The sequence below is a fragment of the Vicugna pacos genome, chromosome 5 (assembly GCF_048564905.1).
Source record: "Vicugna pacos chromosome 5, VicPac4, whole genome shotgun sequence".
Lineage (NCBI taxonomy): Eukaryota > Metazoa > Chordata > Mammalia > Artiodactyla > Camelidae > Vicugna > Vicugna pacos.
Window position 1 is genome coordinate 88,037,822 of NC_132991.1, and position 13,032 is coordinate 88,050,853.

Sequence of the window (13,032 nt, forward strand, 5' to 3'; positions counted from 1 at the left end):
GTTCTCTGAGTTTCCTGCCAAAATGTCGTGACTGTGTGAAAACAAGATGGGTAAACGACAGTTCTGCTGTCCTACATAATAATGACCTTTGCTTTCTGGAAGTTCCCACATTTGCTGGGGCCTCTGCTGATTCCTGGAAGACTGTGACACCAGTGTCCTCTGCACACTCCCTCCAACTGGAGCCCTCAGTGTCCCTGCACACATCACATAGTCACCTCTGCCGGAGGCTAAGACATGGCGCGCATCTTCTGCCCAGAAGCATGTGGAAACCAACCACAGGCGTAGAGAAGAGGGTTGACGGCATTCACATCAGTGGTCCCCAGGGGCCTGCAGTAACCTTGCTCTGCGTCTCTGCTACAGAGCAGCTGCTGTGCTCCAGGGAGAGCTTCCTCACTCCCTTCCGGAGCCAGCTTCTCCATCCCTTACTGACCTGGAAATAGCCCATTCAACTGCAGGATTATCACTGAACTAGAAATTCTCCTCCAGTGTGAACTTGGAAGGGACACATACTTGGAGCTCAATATTTAAATGCTGATCCTTGCCTCCAAAAGCCCATTATGTGAAAGGAAGTTGAACACAGAATGAGTAACAGACACGCAGGTTTGGGCCAGGTTCCTTGGCACTGTTCTTGGAGTACAAGGGAAAGGCAGTCTGAAGGAAGAAAGCCGTACATGACTCGTGACAGTCTGACAGGTGTGGTGCCACCTGTCCTGTCCCATCCCCACAGAGATGGTGGTTTCCTGGCTAGTTTCCAGTCGAGGCAATATTAGCGTACCATCTTCTCTGAATCTGTCTTCTCTCACACTCCCTAGAAATGAACCAAGCTTCTAAACACTTTTCATGCCAATGACAGCCTAGGATAGAGCAGATACCCCAGGGCTGACCTCGCCTCGACCCATATTCAAGGTAGCCCAGCCAAACGGAACCCCCTGCCTCCATCCGGAATCCCCAGGAGCTGCCGTTCCAGAACTCAGCCACGTGGTGTCTGCAATTATTTCCTTCCCTGTAACCAAGATTGTGCCTCCTATAATCTCCTAAACAAGGGGTGTAACTGGAATTCAATCTTGATGGGAAAATTAAAAAAAAAAATTTTAAGACATGAAATACATAATATGATTTTTAAAAATTCTGATGATCAGTAGCATTAGTTATTAGAAAAATGCAAATCAAAACCACAAGAGATACTGCTTCACACACACTAGAATGGCAAAAATTAATTAGAAAAAACAAACAAACAGAAACTAGCAAGTGTTGAGAAGTAGGTGGAAAAATTTGAGTCCTCACGTGTCGCTGGTAGGAATGTAAAATGGTTCGGCCACTGTGGAAAACAGTCCAAAAGTTAAACACAGAATTACCATATGACCCAACAATCCCACTCCTTAAGTAGACGTCTAAGAAAAGAATGACAAATAGGTACTCAAACAAATCCTCATACATACGTGTTCACTGCAGCACTAACCACAACAGCCAAAAGCTGGAAACATTTCAAACATCCATCAACGGTAAATGGATAAACAAATGTTGGTCTATCCACACAAAGGAACATTATGTGGCCATAGAAAAGGATGAACTACTGACACATGCTACAACACGGATGGATTGGAACACATGATGCTCAGGGAATGAAGCCACCCACAAAAGGTCACATACTGTATGATTCCATTTATATGAAATATCCAGAATAGGTAAATCCGCAGAGAGAGAATGCCGATCAGCAGTTGCCGGGGGTGGGGGAAGCAATGGGGAGTGACTGCTTAATGGGTACAGGGCTACTTTTGGGGTGATGAAGATGCTCTGAAACTAGATCAAGGTGCTGGTTGCACAACAGTATGAATGTACCAAATGCCACTGAATTGCTTACATTACAATGGCTAATTTTATATTATACAAATTTCACCTCAATTTTAAAAACAAATCTTGTTTTAAGAGCTCCGGCAAGCCTATGCCTGACATCACTTGCCTCAGAGAAGGAAGCTTCCCATCCCTTTTCTGAAGCCCTCCATGCCTCTCCTGACTCCACCTCCTCCAGGCCCTTCACCCACTAACTGCACCCCACCTGCCCACTCTCAGTCTGTCAGTTTCTCGCCTTGGGCTTATTTCAGTGCAATGTATCCACTACTCAAAGCAAAAACTTCTTTTGACCCAATTTTCCACTCAAGATACCATCTCTCTCTCCCTCCTGCCATTCAATGCCAAGTTTATCAAAAAGGCCAGGCACACCGGTTCCCCAAGCTCTTCCTTGCTCCCGGTAACCCAGCTTTCTCCCCACCACCATTGCTGTCCCCACAACAGCAAAATCAATTCTGGGGCCTCCCCTCTCCAGGGAAGCAGGCCAGTGTTCAGAAAAACAGTCACTCCATTTCCTTAATCCTCCTTACGATCTAAAAAGCTTGCCACGATATTTAACGGAAAGGAAACCACTTTAGAAGACGTTACTTTCATTAGCCAGCTTTCATTTCAGCTTTTTTTATCAGGATTTTAGGGAAATGTTCAGTTGGTTGATGTGGCTCTGAGCCAGCGGCTGGCAGAGGAGAAGAGAGAAGGAAGGGAGAGAAGGAAGGGAGAGAAGGAAGGGAGAGAAGGAAGGGAGAGAAGGAAGGGAGAGAAGGAAGGGAGAGAAGGGCTTCTGCTTGAGGCACCCGGGTGCAGGGGGCCAAGGAGCAAAGACGGAGAACTTGTCAGACTGGCTTTGAGCAAACCGAGGCAGCGCTGATCTGAAGAAGCCATTCTGAGAATCCCCATGGAGGAGCAACGGATGTTGCAAATGGCTTTTCAAGGTCAAGGAGAGAAAACAGAATTGTCCCACACCAACCAGGGGTGTTTAGAAAAATAAGTTGAAGGTGTCAAAAGCAAATAAAAAGGTCCTGAGAAAAAAGTCAGAGGCAAGGCTTGGACCAGGGAGGGTCCTCAATATGTGGCTTCTGGACCTTTCAGGGAGGGGCCTGAGACCCTGTCAGGGGATCACAAGGTCAAAACTATCTCACAATAATAGGAAAACACGACGTGCCTTTTCCACTCTGTTGGCCTTGGCCCTACAGATGCAAACACAGTGGTGAGGAGGCACTGATGCCTTCGCGCCCACAAAGCCGTGACTCTGTAGCAACGGTCTCTGAATCTTCAGCATCTTCAGGCTTGTACAGCAGGGGAAAAGCCAGTTGCACTCAGAATGTCCTGGATGAAGCATTCAAATTAAACTTTTTGAAACCTCAACCGTGAATACACGTCTTTTTTAACCTTCCACGTGACGAAGTGGAAGATGTGCCCGGGGCACACCCGCCACATGCCAGCCCCAGCGGCTGCCTCGGAAACACCTCTGGGATTGTTTGAGCTGTAACCTAACGACCCCCTTTTTCATGGAACATCTTTTTTCCTAGGAAACATGGCTAAGGGACAAACCGTGGTTCTGCAGACTCGGCCCTTTGGCAGATGTTTTCTCTCCAGGGAGCACAGTGAGCCCCCAGATGCCACGGGCAGAGCCATTCAACTACTTTATTCCCCGGGGCCCACATTCAGCTGAGTTATGGACCGAAAAACAGGATGACAGGATAAGCATCTCAGGGACACGAAAGACAAGGGAAGCAAGTCCACCAAGAAATATAGGAGTTTTGTAACAAAGACCAGGTAGTCGGAACATCAAAAGATTACTGTTAATTGGAGAAAACCAGATATCTCAAGTTAAGGAATTTAGCGATACTCTATGTATGGGAAGATACAAAAGTCAGGGCTCATTGAAATCATTCCTTTGATATGCACCTGGCCAGCTAGGGCCAGGATCCTGTTCTTCCACATCCTGAGTCCCCTCGGTGCACCGCTGGGGGTGGTGGCAGAGGCTGGGCTGCCTGCTTGTCTCTGTCCTGAGCTCCCTCCGGCTCACTGTTGAGGGCGGTGTAGTGGCTGATGACTTGATGGCTGCAGCATCCTTTGTTTACTGGTATGGCAGGCAGTATTTTTCCTTCACAATGCAGACTACAGTTAACAAGACTGCGTTGTAGATCTGAAAATTGCTAAGAGAGTAGATCTTAAAAGTCCTCATCAGAAGAAAAACAATCTGTAACTATATGAGGTGGTGGATGGTAACTAAACTTACGGTGGCGATCATTTCCCAGTATATGCGTGTATCAGACCATTTTGTTGTACACCTGAAACTAACGCAATGTCATAAGTCAATTACCCATCGGTAACACTGGGAGGGAAAGTAATCTAAAGCAGTGAGTTCCTGGGCTGCTTGTCAAAGGCGGCCTGCCACACCTGCAGGGACTTCCTCTTTCCCAGCGGTACTCGTGTCACCTATATCATGATTGTCTCAAACACTGCTCTAGACTAAGGCAGTCCCAGAAAGCTTAGTTCCCTATTGTGACTTATGCCGAGGAAACCGTGGGACTGAGGCTGCTCAATCTTCTAAGTCTCTCTGAAGGATCTTGAGAACGGTGACCTCCAATGTCTTGCTCTGATTTCCGTGGCATTTCACAAGGTCATTAGCATCTCACCTCAAGCCCCACCCTAGACCCACTTGTATTTTAACAAGATTCCCATTAGTGCACATAGAAGTTGAAGAAGTGTTGCACCTGAAGATCATAAGGTCAAATCGTTTGAAAAGTTTTCAACCTGATGATGCCTGGTTTTCCCTGCAGTGAACAGTAAAATTTCTCGTGAAGACACTAAACAAGCAGTAAGATTATAACACCAAATGTCCAGCTAGAGACGGCACTGCCCAGCAGGAGGGACCCCAGAACAAAAGTCCAGAAATCTCCCTTCATTCTTCCCCTGCCTCTACCACGAATTAGCTCTTGGGCTTTGGGCAAATGGCTTAAATCTCTCATAGCCCTCGGTTTTCTGGTGTTTCAAACAAAATAGGTGGAGAGACCTCGAAAACCACCTTCCACTCTAAATGTCTTGACTCTGGAAATGTCACCACTGATAATAATCCTCACACTAATGTATCTGGAACACCACTGGCCAACAGTGCCTCTACAACTCTCTGTCAGCGTGGGGAGATACACTTCAACCTTCTGGAAAATGCTGGTGCCAAAGAGAAACCTGAAAAAAGCACCTATCCTTTGGGACTTAGTTTTACCATTCTCTCTTTAAATAATTTATAATAAATAACTCAAATATGTTGTCATGTTTTTGTTATAGACAGCAATATGATCATCCTTCTGTCTCTAACATAAAAGGCAGCAATGGCTTTTTAATGACAGTAACACCAAGAATGGCAATTTAGGGACAAGTCCCTGAAATTCTAGGCGGGCTCGTCCTCTACCATGGAAACAGCGACAGCTGGGCTGCACTGACTTTATCATCTCTGTGTTTAGCATGTTTCTAATACTTATTATTCTATTTTTAGTGTCCACAAAAGTACTTTCTCTCTCAAAGGCCCACAAAGTGGTTTTTGCAAGTAAAAGCTGTGGGAAAGATCACTCATCTTGTATTAGCAAATAAACGTACCTCAGACACCCTCACTTTGGCATCAGGCCAAAGCATCTGTTCTCTGGCTCAAAAGTTTTTAATGAGCATTGTCAATAAGCTATTTATTCAGTCCAGAGAAGGGCCCCTCTCCCCTTAGAAGAACAATTTCTTAGAATAAATTAGTCTTTTTTCTCTGTCAGCCCTGGTTCATCAAGTATTTTCCTATCCACTGGGGTTCTACTCTGACCCTCTCTGGCTGTGTTTCATCTCTTATTTAAGGGAGAAATTCCGCTCCAGTGCTGGCGGAACCATGGGGGACCTAGCCCCACCATATACTGAGCAGAACTATTTAAAAGCAACTCCACACCCTGACTGCCAGCTGCCGTTTTGATGCTGAGAAGGATACAGTCAATGCCTTTCTTTCAATTCTTTGATGGGCTTTCCCGTCTGCGCTCTCCCACACTTCTTTCTCACAACCCTACCAGGTCACTGTTCCTTTTCAAGGTCTCACAAGGGCCTTTATGTTCACACTAACGATGATGGAAAATGAGCCCTCAGGAAAGTGATGGGTGAGAGAATATGACATCTACTTCTGCCCCCCAACCCCGGCACGCTGTGACCTCCTTACATCAAGGGGAGTTCGCCGGCGGTTTCGAAGCAACAGGAGGATGGCATCAACGATTCCATTGGTTCAAATTATTCCAACCTATTTCTTTTATAAATGATAGGAAAGGATTGGCAACACTGCTTAAAATGCTCCTAAGGGGTTTCTACGCCATCCTGGGTCACGCTGTCTGTGAGAAGGCCAGAGATCAGAGAATATATTCTGATTCATGAGTTTATAGAACAAGTATGCCGAATCCGTTCCATGTTCCCATATTTACCAAACCTATAACCCAAATTACAGATCCAACTGAAAACTCAGAGAACTGGTTTCCCATCACATTTTTGTTCTTTTCTTTATTCTGTTCATTTAGTTCCTATTGAGCATCTCCCATGCGGAATGCACCATGTTAGTTGTTACAACGGATGCGGAAGGACCCAGACACGGATCTTAACGTCAAGGAAACTCACCAGCTGAGACTCCCCTGGGAAGCTCCCAGTGACCCCGCATCTGAGCTGGACATTCCTCTGAGCTCCCAGAACACCCCTGCAAGCCTCTCTCAAAGCACACATCACACTGCTCTACCCGATGGTTTACTCATCTGGCTCCCAGCCACCGACCTTCCAACGCCTTCCCAAAGGCCATGTCTTATCCAAGCAGATGCATCCCCTGGAACCTAGGGCAGTGCCAGGCCCACAACAGGCAGCAACTCCGCTTGTGCAGTCGAGTACACAGTGAAGTGACTGCGAATAATAATGGACGTAAAGAAATATAAGCCTAAATCAAATCTCATGAGTCTGATAAGAAAAATAAAATGTTATAGGGCTTGAGAGGAGGGAGTTGGCACTGAGGGGGCTGGGACAGCTTCCAGAAGGAAGAAGATTTTGTGCTGAGCCTTCCGTATAGTTAAGAAGGTGGGAGGGCAGGGGCGGAGGGCTGGGGTCAGTTGGTGCCGCAGCTGCATGTTCCAGATGGAGCAAACAGCATGAGCAACACCCTGCAGATGTGAGGGAGGACTCAGGGGCACGTGAGAGGGGCTGAGGCTGGGAGCTGGAAGGGGTGCTCGTGTGCCCAGCTCACGACCTGCTCATCCCTCTGCTCTGGGACCGAGATCTGAAATAAACAAGCCTCAGAGACGGGAATTTCCTGGGAGCCCAAACAAAGAGGCACATGCTTTTGAAACAGAAAAAGAAGATAGAGGGGGTTGCTGATAGAAGGCAGCTGGGCTCCTGGAAGGAGAGTGTCCCCTCGCTTGGCCACGTGAGCTGTCGAACAAGGACAGCAGGTGTTATCACACAACAGACAAAGCAACCAGTTCAGGTTAGTGGTTTTTGGTTTTCCAATAAACCAAAACTAACCAGAGGCACTCAGCTGTAGGAAGACTGAGACTTCCTAGAGCCTGGGCCTTTGCCTTCCAAGAGTGAAAAGGGAAACCACAGGAGGCAAGGAATCTTTGGAAGCCAACACACTGGTGTTTTTCTCATGCACAGACCCACACCTCAAGACAGAAGCAAGACACGGGTTCCAGAAGGGACTGAGAAGGGCTCCTAGCCATGAAACTAGCTCAGTTCTCTCTCAAAACTAAGTCTGAGTAGTCAGCTCTAGTTTCCAATCCAAATGGTCTAAGGATGACGGATCCAAAGGCAAGTGCTAGAGAGATTTCTAAGGAACCATCTAAGAATGGAGGCCTGACGCGATCTACGTATCAGTAGAGACCGGGGCCAACAAACAGGAAAACTTTGGGATATATATTAAACCGCTGTATCATTTATCAGCATTTATCTTTTTTATTAACTCCATGTGACTTTAAAATAATGAACAGTGAAATCTCTGAATAAAAATATGGTTCATAATTGCTTTAGGGAATGAGCAAGAACAGGAGGATGGTAGGCAGTGCCTCTGAGACCTCTATTTCCAGAACTCTGGTCCACCCTCCACCATTGCGTCAGATTTGCCTGGCTGCCCAACAAAAGGCATCATAGTCTGAGTGAGGGGCCTGGAATATGACCCTTTGTCAAGGGCCTCAAGCAGATCTTGGGCAGACTACAATTGAAAACCAATCCTTTAACTTCGTGGGTAAAGGATGCAATTAGGTAGAAAGGAAACAATAGCTGGAAAAAATGGAGAGAATCTTGTGATGGTTAATTTAATATGCCAACTTGGCTGGACCATGGGGGCCTAGATAACTGACCAAACACTATTCTGGATGCTTCTATGATAGTGTTTTTGGGTGAGATTAACATTTAAACCGGTGGACTTAGAATAAAGCAGACTGCCTTCCATGAGGGTGGGCCTCATCCAGTCAGTTGAGGTTCAAACAGAAGAAAACGCTGACCTCTCTGAGCAAGAGGAATTCTGCCAGGGGATGGCCTTCAGATTTCATCTGCAACATCAGCTCTTCCTGGCTCCCCAGCAGACGGCCTCTGTGCTAGAACTGCAACCCACCAGCTTCTTCCATCATCCCATCAGAGCGTGGACTCCCCAGGACTCCCCAGTGAGTGGAGCCACAGTGAACCCATTCCTTAAAATAAATCTCCTTATTGATTTATATGTGTGTGTGTATATAATAATAAAATCATATATACACAAATTTTATATTTATATACACATATATACATTACATATATACATATACAGCGATATATTATATATAGAGAGAGAGAAATGTATAGCCATATCCTATTGGTTCTATTTCTCTGGAAAACCCTGATTAATACACAAATCTTGCTCTTGTAAGACAGGGTCATGGAAACTATCTGGATCTAAAGAAGACTTAAGGCCCACACCAGCCAAGAGCCCTGACACTTACCTGTAAATTAATTAAGGAATCATCAAATAGGCAGCAGCCAACCTTGGTGACAAAGTTCAAAAAGTAGCGGCCAACAATCCATTTTTTGTCATAAAGAGAAGAAAAGATCAGAATCAACCCTTGCAACAGAAGCAGTTTTCAGAGAGAGCGAGCTCCCTGTGGTGCTACAGTAAACCCTTGAAAAAAATCTCCGCAGGTCAGCGAGCTATCTGGACAGCAAGGGAAGGCTTTATCACAAACCGCCCACGCCTGGGAGCTGTGACCCATCCTCTGGCCAAAGCCCGTCTGACAAAAGAGAAATGAGTTCCACTACCAAATGAGGGTCATGAGGAAGTAACGGGATTGCTTTTTATTTTGATGGGTGAGCCAATAAAAAGATACAGAAATGATTAGAAACAATAAAATTAAACCACCAAATACAGTTCTTTCTGTTTTGTACTATGGAGCCAATTCTTGCATTAGGTAGAAGGCTGAACTACATAACTTCTCATCTTAAGAAACAGTAAAAAGAGAGAAACATGCCAGCAAACTACTCCTAAGTCACCACAACAGCCGTGACAGCAGTCACGGAAAGCCCCGGGGCTCAAGGCGACACAGAAAAGACGGCCTGCCTTTCCATTCCCACTCCTGCCATGGATGGCTCAACTCCCACCATCTCTTTGTGATCTGCAAGACTGGCTTCCAGACGTTTCTCTCCAAGATAACAGTGTGGTAGGTCTATAAATGGCCCCAGTAATTCCAGCCTAATCCCTGGCTTAAAGTCACCAGAGGTAATTACAGTGTCTCAGACAAGACAACCGGCCATAATTTCCTTAAATTCACTGCAGGCCTTGACAGATCAATGACAGCGGAGACTCCGCACTTTGGAGGCACCTGGTGCGGCGCTCGGAGGTGGGGGCAGAGGGCGGTGGTGTTGTCTCAGGGCGGGGCACTCGGAGCTCTTCACAGGAGCTGGTACCCACAATGAAGCCGCGCTGAAACTAGCACAGTTGCTAAGGCTTTTGGGTCTTCTTTTTGTGGAAAAAACAAAGCACTCTGGCAATGTTTGCCAGGTAACCTGGCGGGTGCTAAATACTTCCACCATCTTTTCTGTGAGTCCATTCTCAGCCACCAGGCAGACCCTCGTAGCTGCAGCCTCTCATTCATGCAGATGGGACCCACGGGCGGGCTGCATGCCACCAATATTCATGTTTTAAGACAACACTGCGACTGCTTCTCGGATGGAAAGTTTCCCCAGAGAGTCATCTGTTATAAGAGGAAACCTTCTAGGAATCTTAGCCACCTCATCCGTCCAAAATTCCCAGAACAGCCCTCGTTTCCTCGGTTAAGGCATCTCTCTTTCACCAAGATGAGCTTTCTGAGAACGAACCGGGCCACGGAAGTGTTCACTGGGAATAGTACGAGTGACTTTGTGGGAGACCCACTCAGAAGGCCTGGCGCTCCCCCGCCTCGAGCGGCTGCCTTCCCCCAGCCCACACCCCTCCCTTCTAGAACCTCCTTATCAAACGAGCTCCCCACCGCTGACATCGTTCCGCACGCGTTTGCACCTCCTTAGCCTTCACGGTCACAGGAGAACCCTCAGCTTCCTTTACCTTATTTTTTCCCCATAAGTTGGTAAATAAAGCTTCCCTCAGGAAAGAAAGAGGCAGGTCCTCACTGGCCAAGACGGAAAACAAAGCCCACGGGGGAGGCTTGCGAAAAGAATCCCGCGCTTGCCCTCCCGACTGCACGCCAGTCACTCTCCCTTCCCGCGGGCGCTGGGCTTTGGCTTTGGCTCACATTTGTGTTTCTTTTCGAAGACGTAGCAGAGATGCTCGTCCCTGCTGCCTTCCGGGTTCCTGACCACACTCTGCCCCCTACAGGAGACGTCTAATTAGAAAACGGTTCGTTCAAGCCACTGCAACGTTACACCTGAGACATCAAAATCACGGGCTGTCCAAGCCAGCATGAGCTGCCCCTGCACGTGTCTTCCAGCTGCCCTGTGGTCGGTGAGCCCCAGCCCTTTCACTTGTCCAGGTTCACATCACTAGTCCCAAACGTGCTGACATGACCACTGGAAGGTGTCACCAAAGAAAATGTCCTTGTGCCACCCTTCTTCACGTCAGTCTAAAACAAATCATACTCTGGGAATTTGAGGAAACCACTTTCACATAACATGAACCCAGGTGGAAATATGTGTAGAACTGGGGCGAGTGGCTGGAGGAAAGGATGCAGGAGTTGGATGTAGCAAGTGGTGAGAGGGATGGACATCCCAGAATGGAACGGGCCACTTTGTAAGGTGCAGAGTGCCCCAGCTCATTCTGCTCAGGGCAGGGGGGCCCTGGACTCCATCTGCCAGAACTGTTCTAAGGAAGCCCTAGACCGATGGAGATTGGCCTCAGTGATGGCTGGTCCTTTGCTGGTGCGACTCCTGCACCCCGTCACTCAGGACATGTTCTCGGCCCCTGGCCCACACCCACGTGACCTCAGCTGCTAAGAAGAGGCAGGGACAGGGCTCAAGTCTGGTCTGCAAAGGTCAGGAACAGCGAGTCGGCCTTCAAGTCCCTGCCTCTTCTCCGCTCCTTCACCTACTTTTCTCTTACTTCCACAGCTCCTTTGTCAGCCTTGGAGAAAGGCAGAGTCTAAGGAGGGAACTGGGTCACAACTGGGAAACAGATGACTCTGTCTTACCTTCCCTTGCTTCCATTTCTCTTGATTCTGCTAACAGATACGCCCATAACTTCTTCTCCCAAAATCTCTACCTCTACCAAAGCAAGAAGGCCTAGCACTGCCCGAATGTATTTAATTTACTTCAGAAATTACATGGAGATTTATAGATCTATACATTGCATACAAACATATAATTGAAACCAGAAATTCAGGGGGATTTTTAGCAAATATACTTGTTCTGTCCCCTTTCATCCTTGAGGCGTGTCTATACATGTCAATACATACTTATGCAAATATGTATCTTGAAAGCTCCCAGGTGTCCCCTTACCTCTGATGGCTTCGTGGTGCATCTTCCTTTTCCAGAACACTCCAAGTCACTTGCATGGCCGTCCCCCCGCACACAGGTGCTGGCCTTCACCACCAGAGTTAAGCGCAAAGCCACAATAGATTTAGTAACAGAGTCATTCACAAAACCTAAAAGAAAATGAAACAATAGGAAATGTAAAGCTGGACCAACACTCTTTTTTCAAGACTCTGAGTACAGCTGACACAATATTCAAGTTTGGCAAACAAAACAAAATGCAGTAAGTGAGGTCAAGGAGTCAGGCACGTGGCTAGCGGCCATTCCGACCTTCAGGCTTTAAGCTGGGCCACTCTTTGCAGGCATCATGAGGAACGCCTGACGCCACGGAAAAGGAGTGCCAGGCACCCCATCATCACCTTACATGCTTGCTTTGGTCCTGCTCCTGCCCTCTGGGGCCGCCCTGTCCTTCAATTCCATCCCCGCATCAGCATCTTAGAATTCTCCCTGCTGCTGAACCCGTCTTTCCCCCGGAGCACTTGCTTGCACCTCCCAGCTCGTCCTCCTCCTGGCTACACGGGATGCCCACAAGCACTGACTCCCCCAAAGGCCACACCCAGCTGCCGGCCGGCCTGAGCAGCTCAGGGCATGCAATGTGGGTACACATTCTATGCTGGGTTTATTAATAAATATCTTACTTGGTCACCAGTCTGACTGCACAAAATCTACTGAAGTTATGTGGTTTTAACCATCTAATAAGACAGGACCAGTTGCAGTTGATCACTGATTGCAACAGCACTGCTGTGTCGTAGTCACCTCTGAGTCACTTTTATGACCAGTGCAGCTATTTATACATAGTAGGTGGCAATAAATATGGAATAAATAGTCACCTCCAACTGAAATCAGGAAATAATGCTGTAAGTATTTTGCATCGATGGCATATAATTATTTCACTAAGTGAGTATACCTTTTTCTAATACGAATATTCGTTTCTTTAAGTACAATTTTTAATTTCAAAATAAACAACTCCATCATCATGGAAAAAGACTCCTGTATTACCCAGAAAAGGTACTTAAGACAAGGGAGTGACAATGATTCCAGACAACCATGCCTCTCCACACCCCAACTTTCTCCTGTAAGTTAGGAAAACAACCCCTAAATAGGGTGAACACAGACTTTATCATCAAAACTAGGACTTTTTTTCGCATTAAAAAGAGTGCTTTTGATGATGACAACTGGACAAGACATAAAGTGAGACTGTCT

General features: G+C 47.0%; 1 protein-coding gene across 3 annotated transcripts in view; it reads right to left on the reverse strand.

The window, feature by feature from the left end:
• The window catches only part of DNER (delta/notch like EGF repeat containing), a 263,556-nt gene that overhangs the window by 111,399 nt on the left and 139,125 nt on the right, over nucleotides 1–13,032 (reverse strand). For all 3 annotated transcript variants that reach the window (XM_072961804.1, XM_072961805.1, XM_072961806.1), the window contains exon 5: nucleotides 11,797–11,942. In XM_072961804.1, the coding sequence (XP_072817905.1) occupies nucleotides 11,797–11,942 (146 nt within the window). The remainder of the gene's footprint in view (nucleotides 1–11,796; nucleotides 11,943–13,032) is intronic.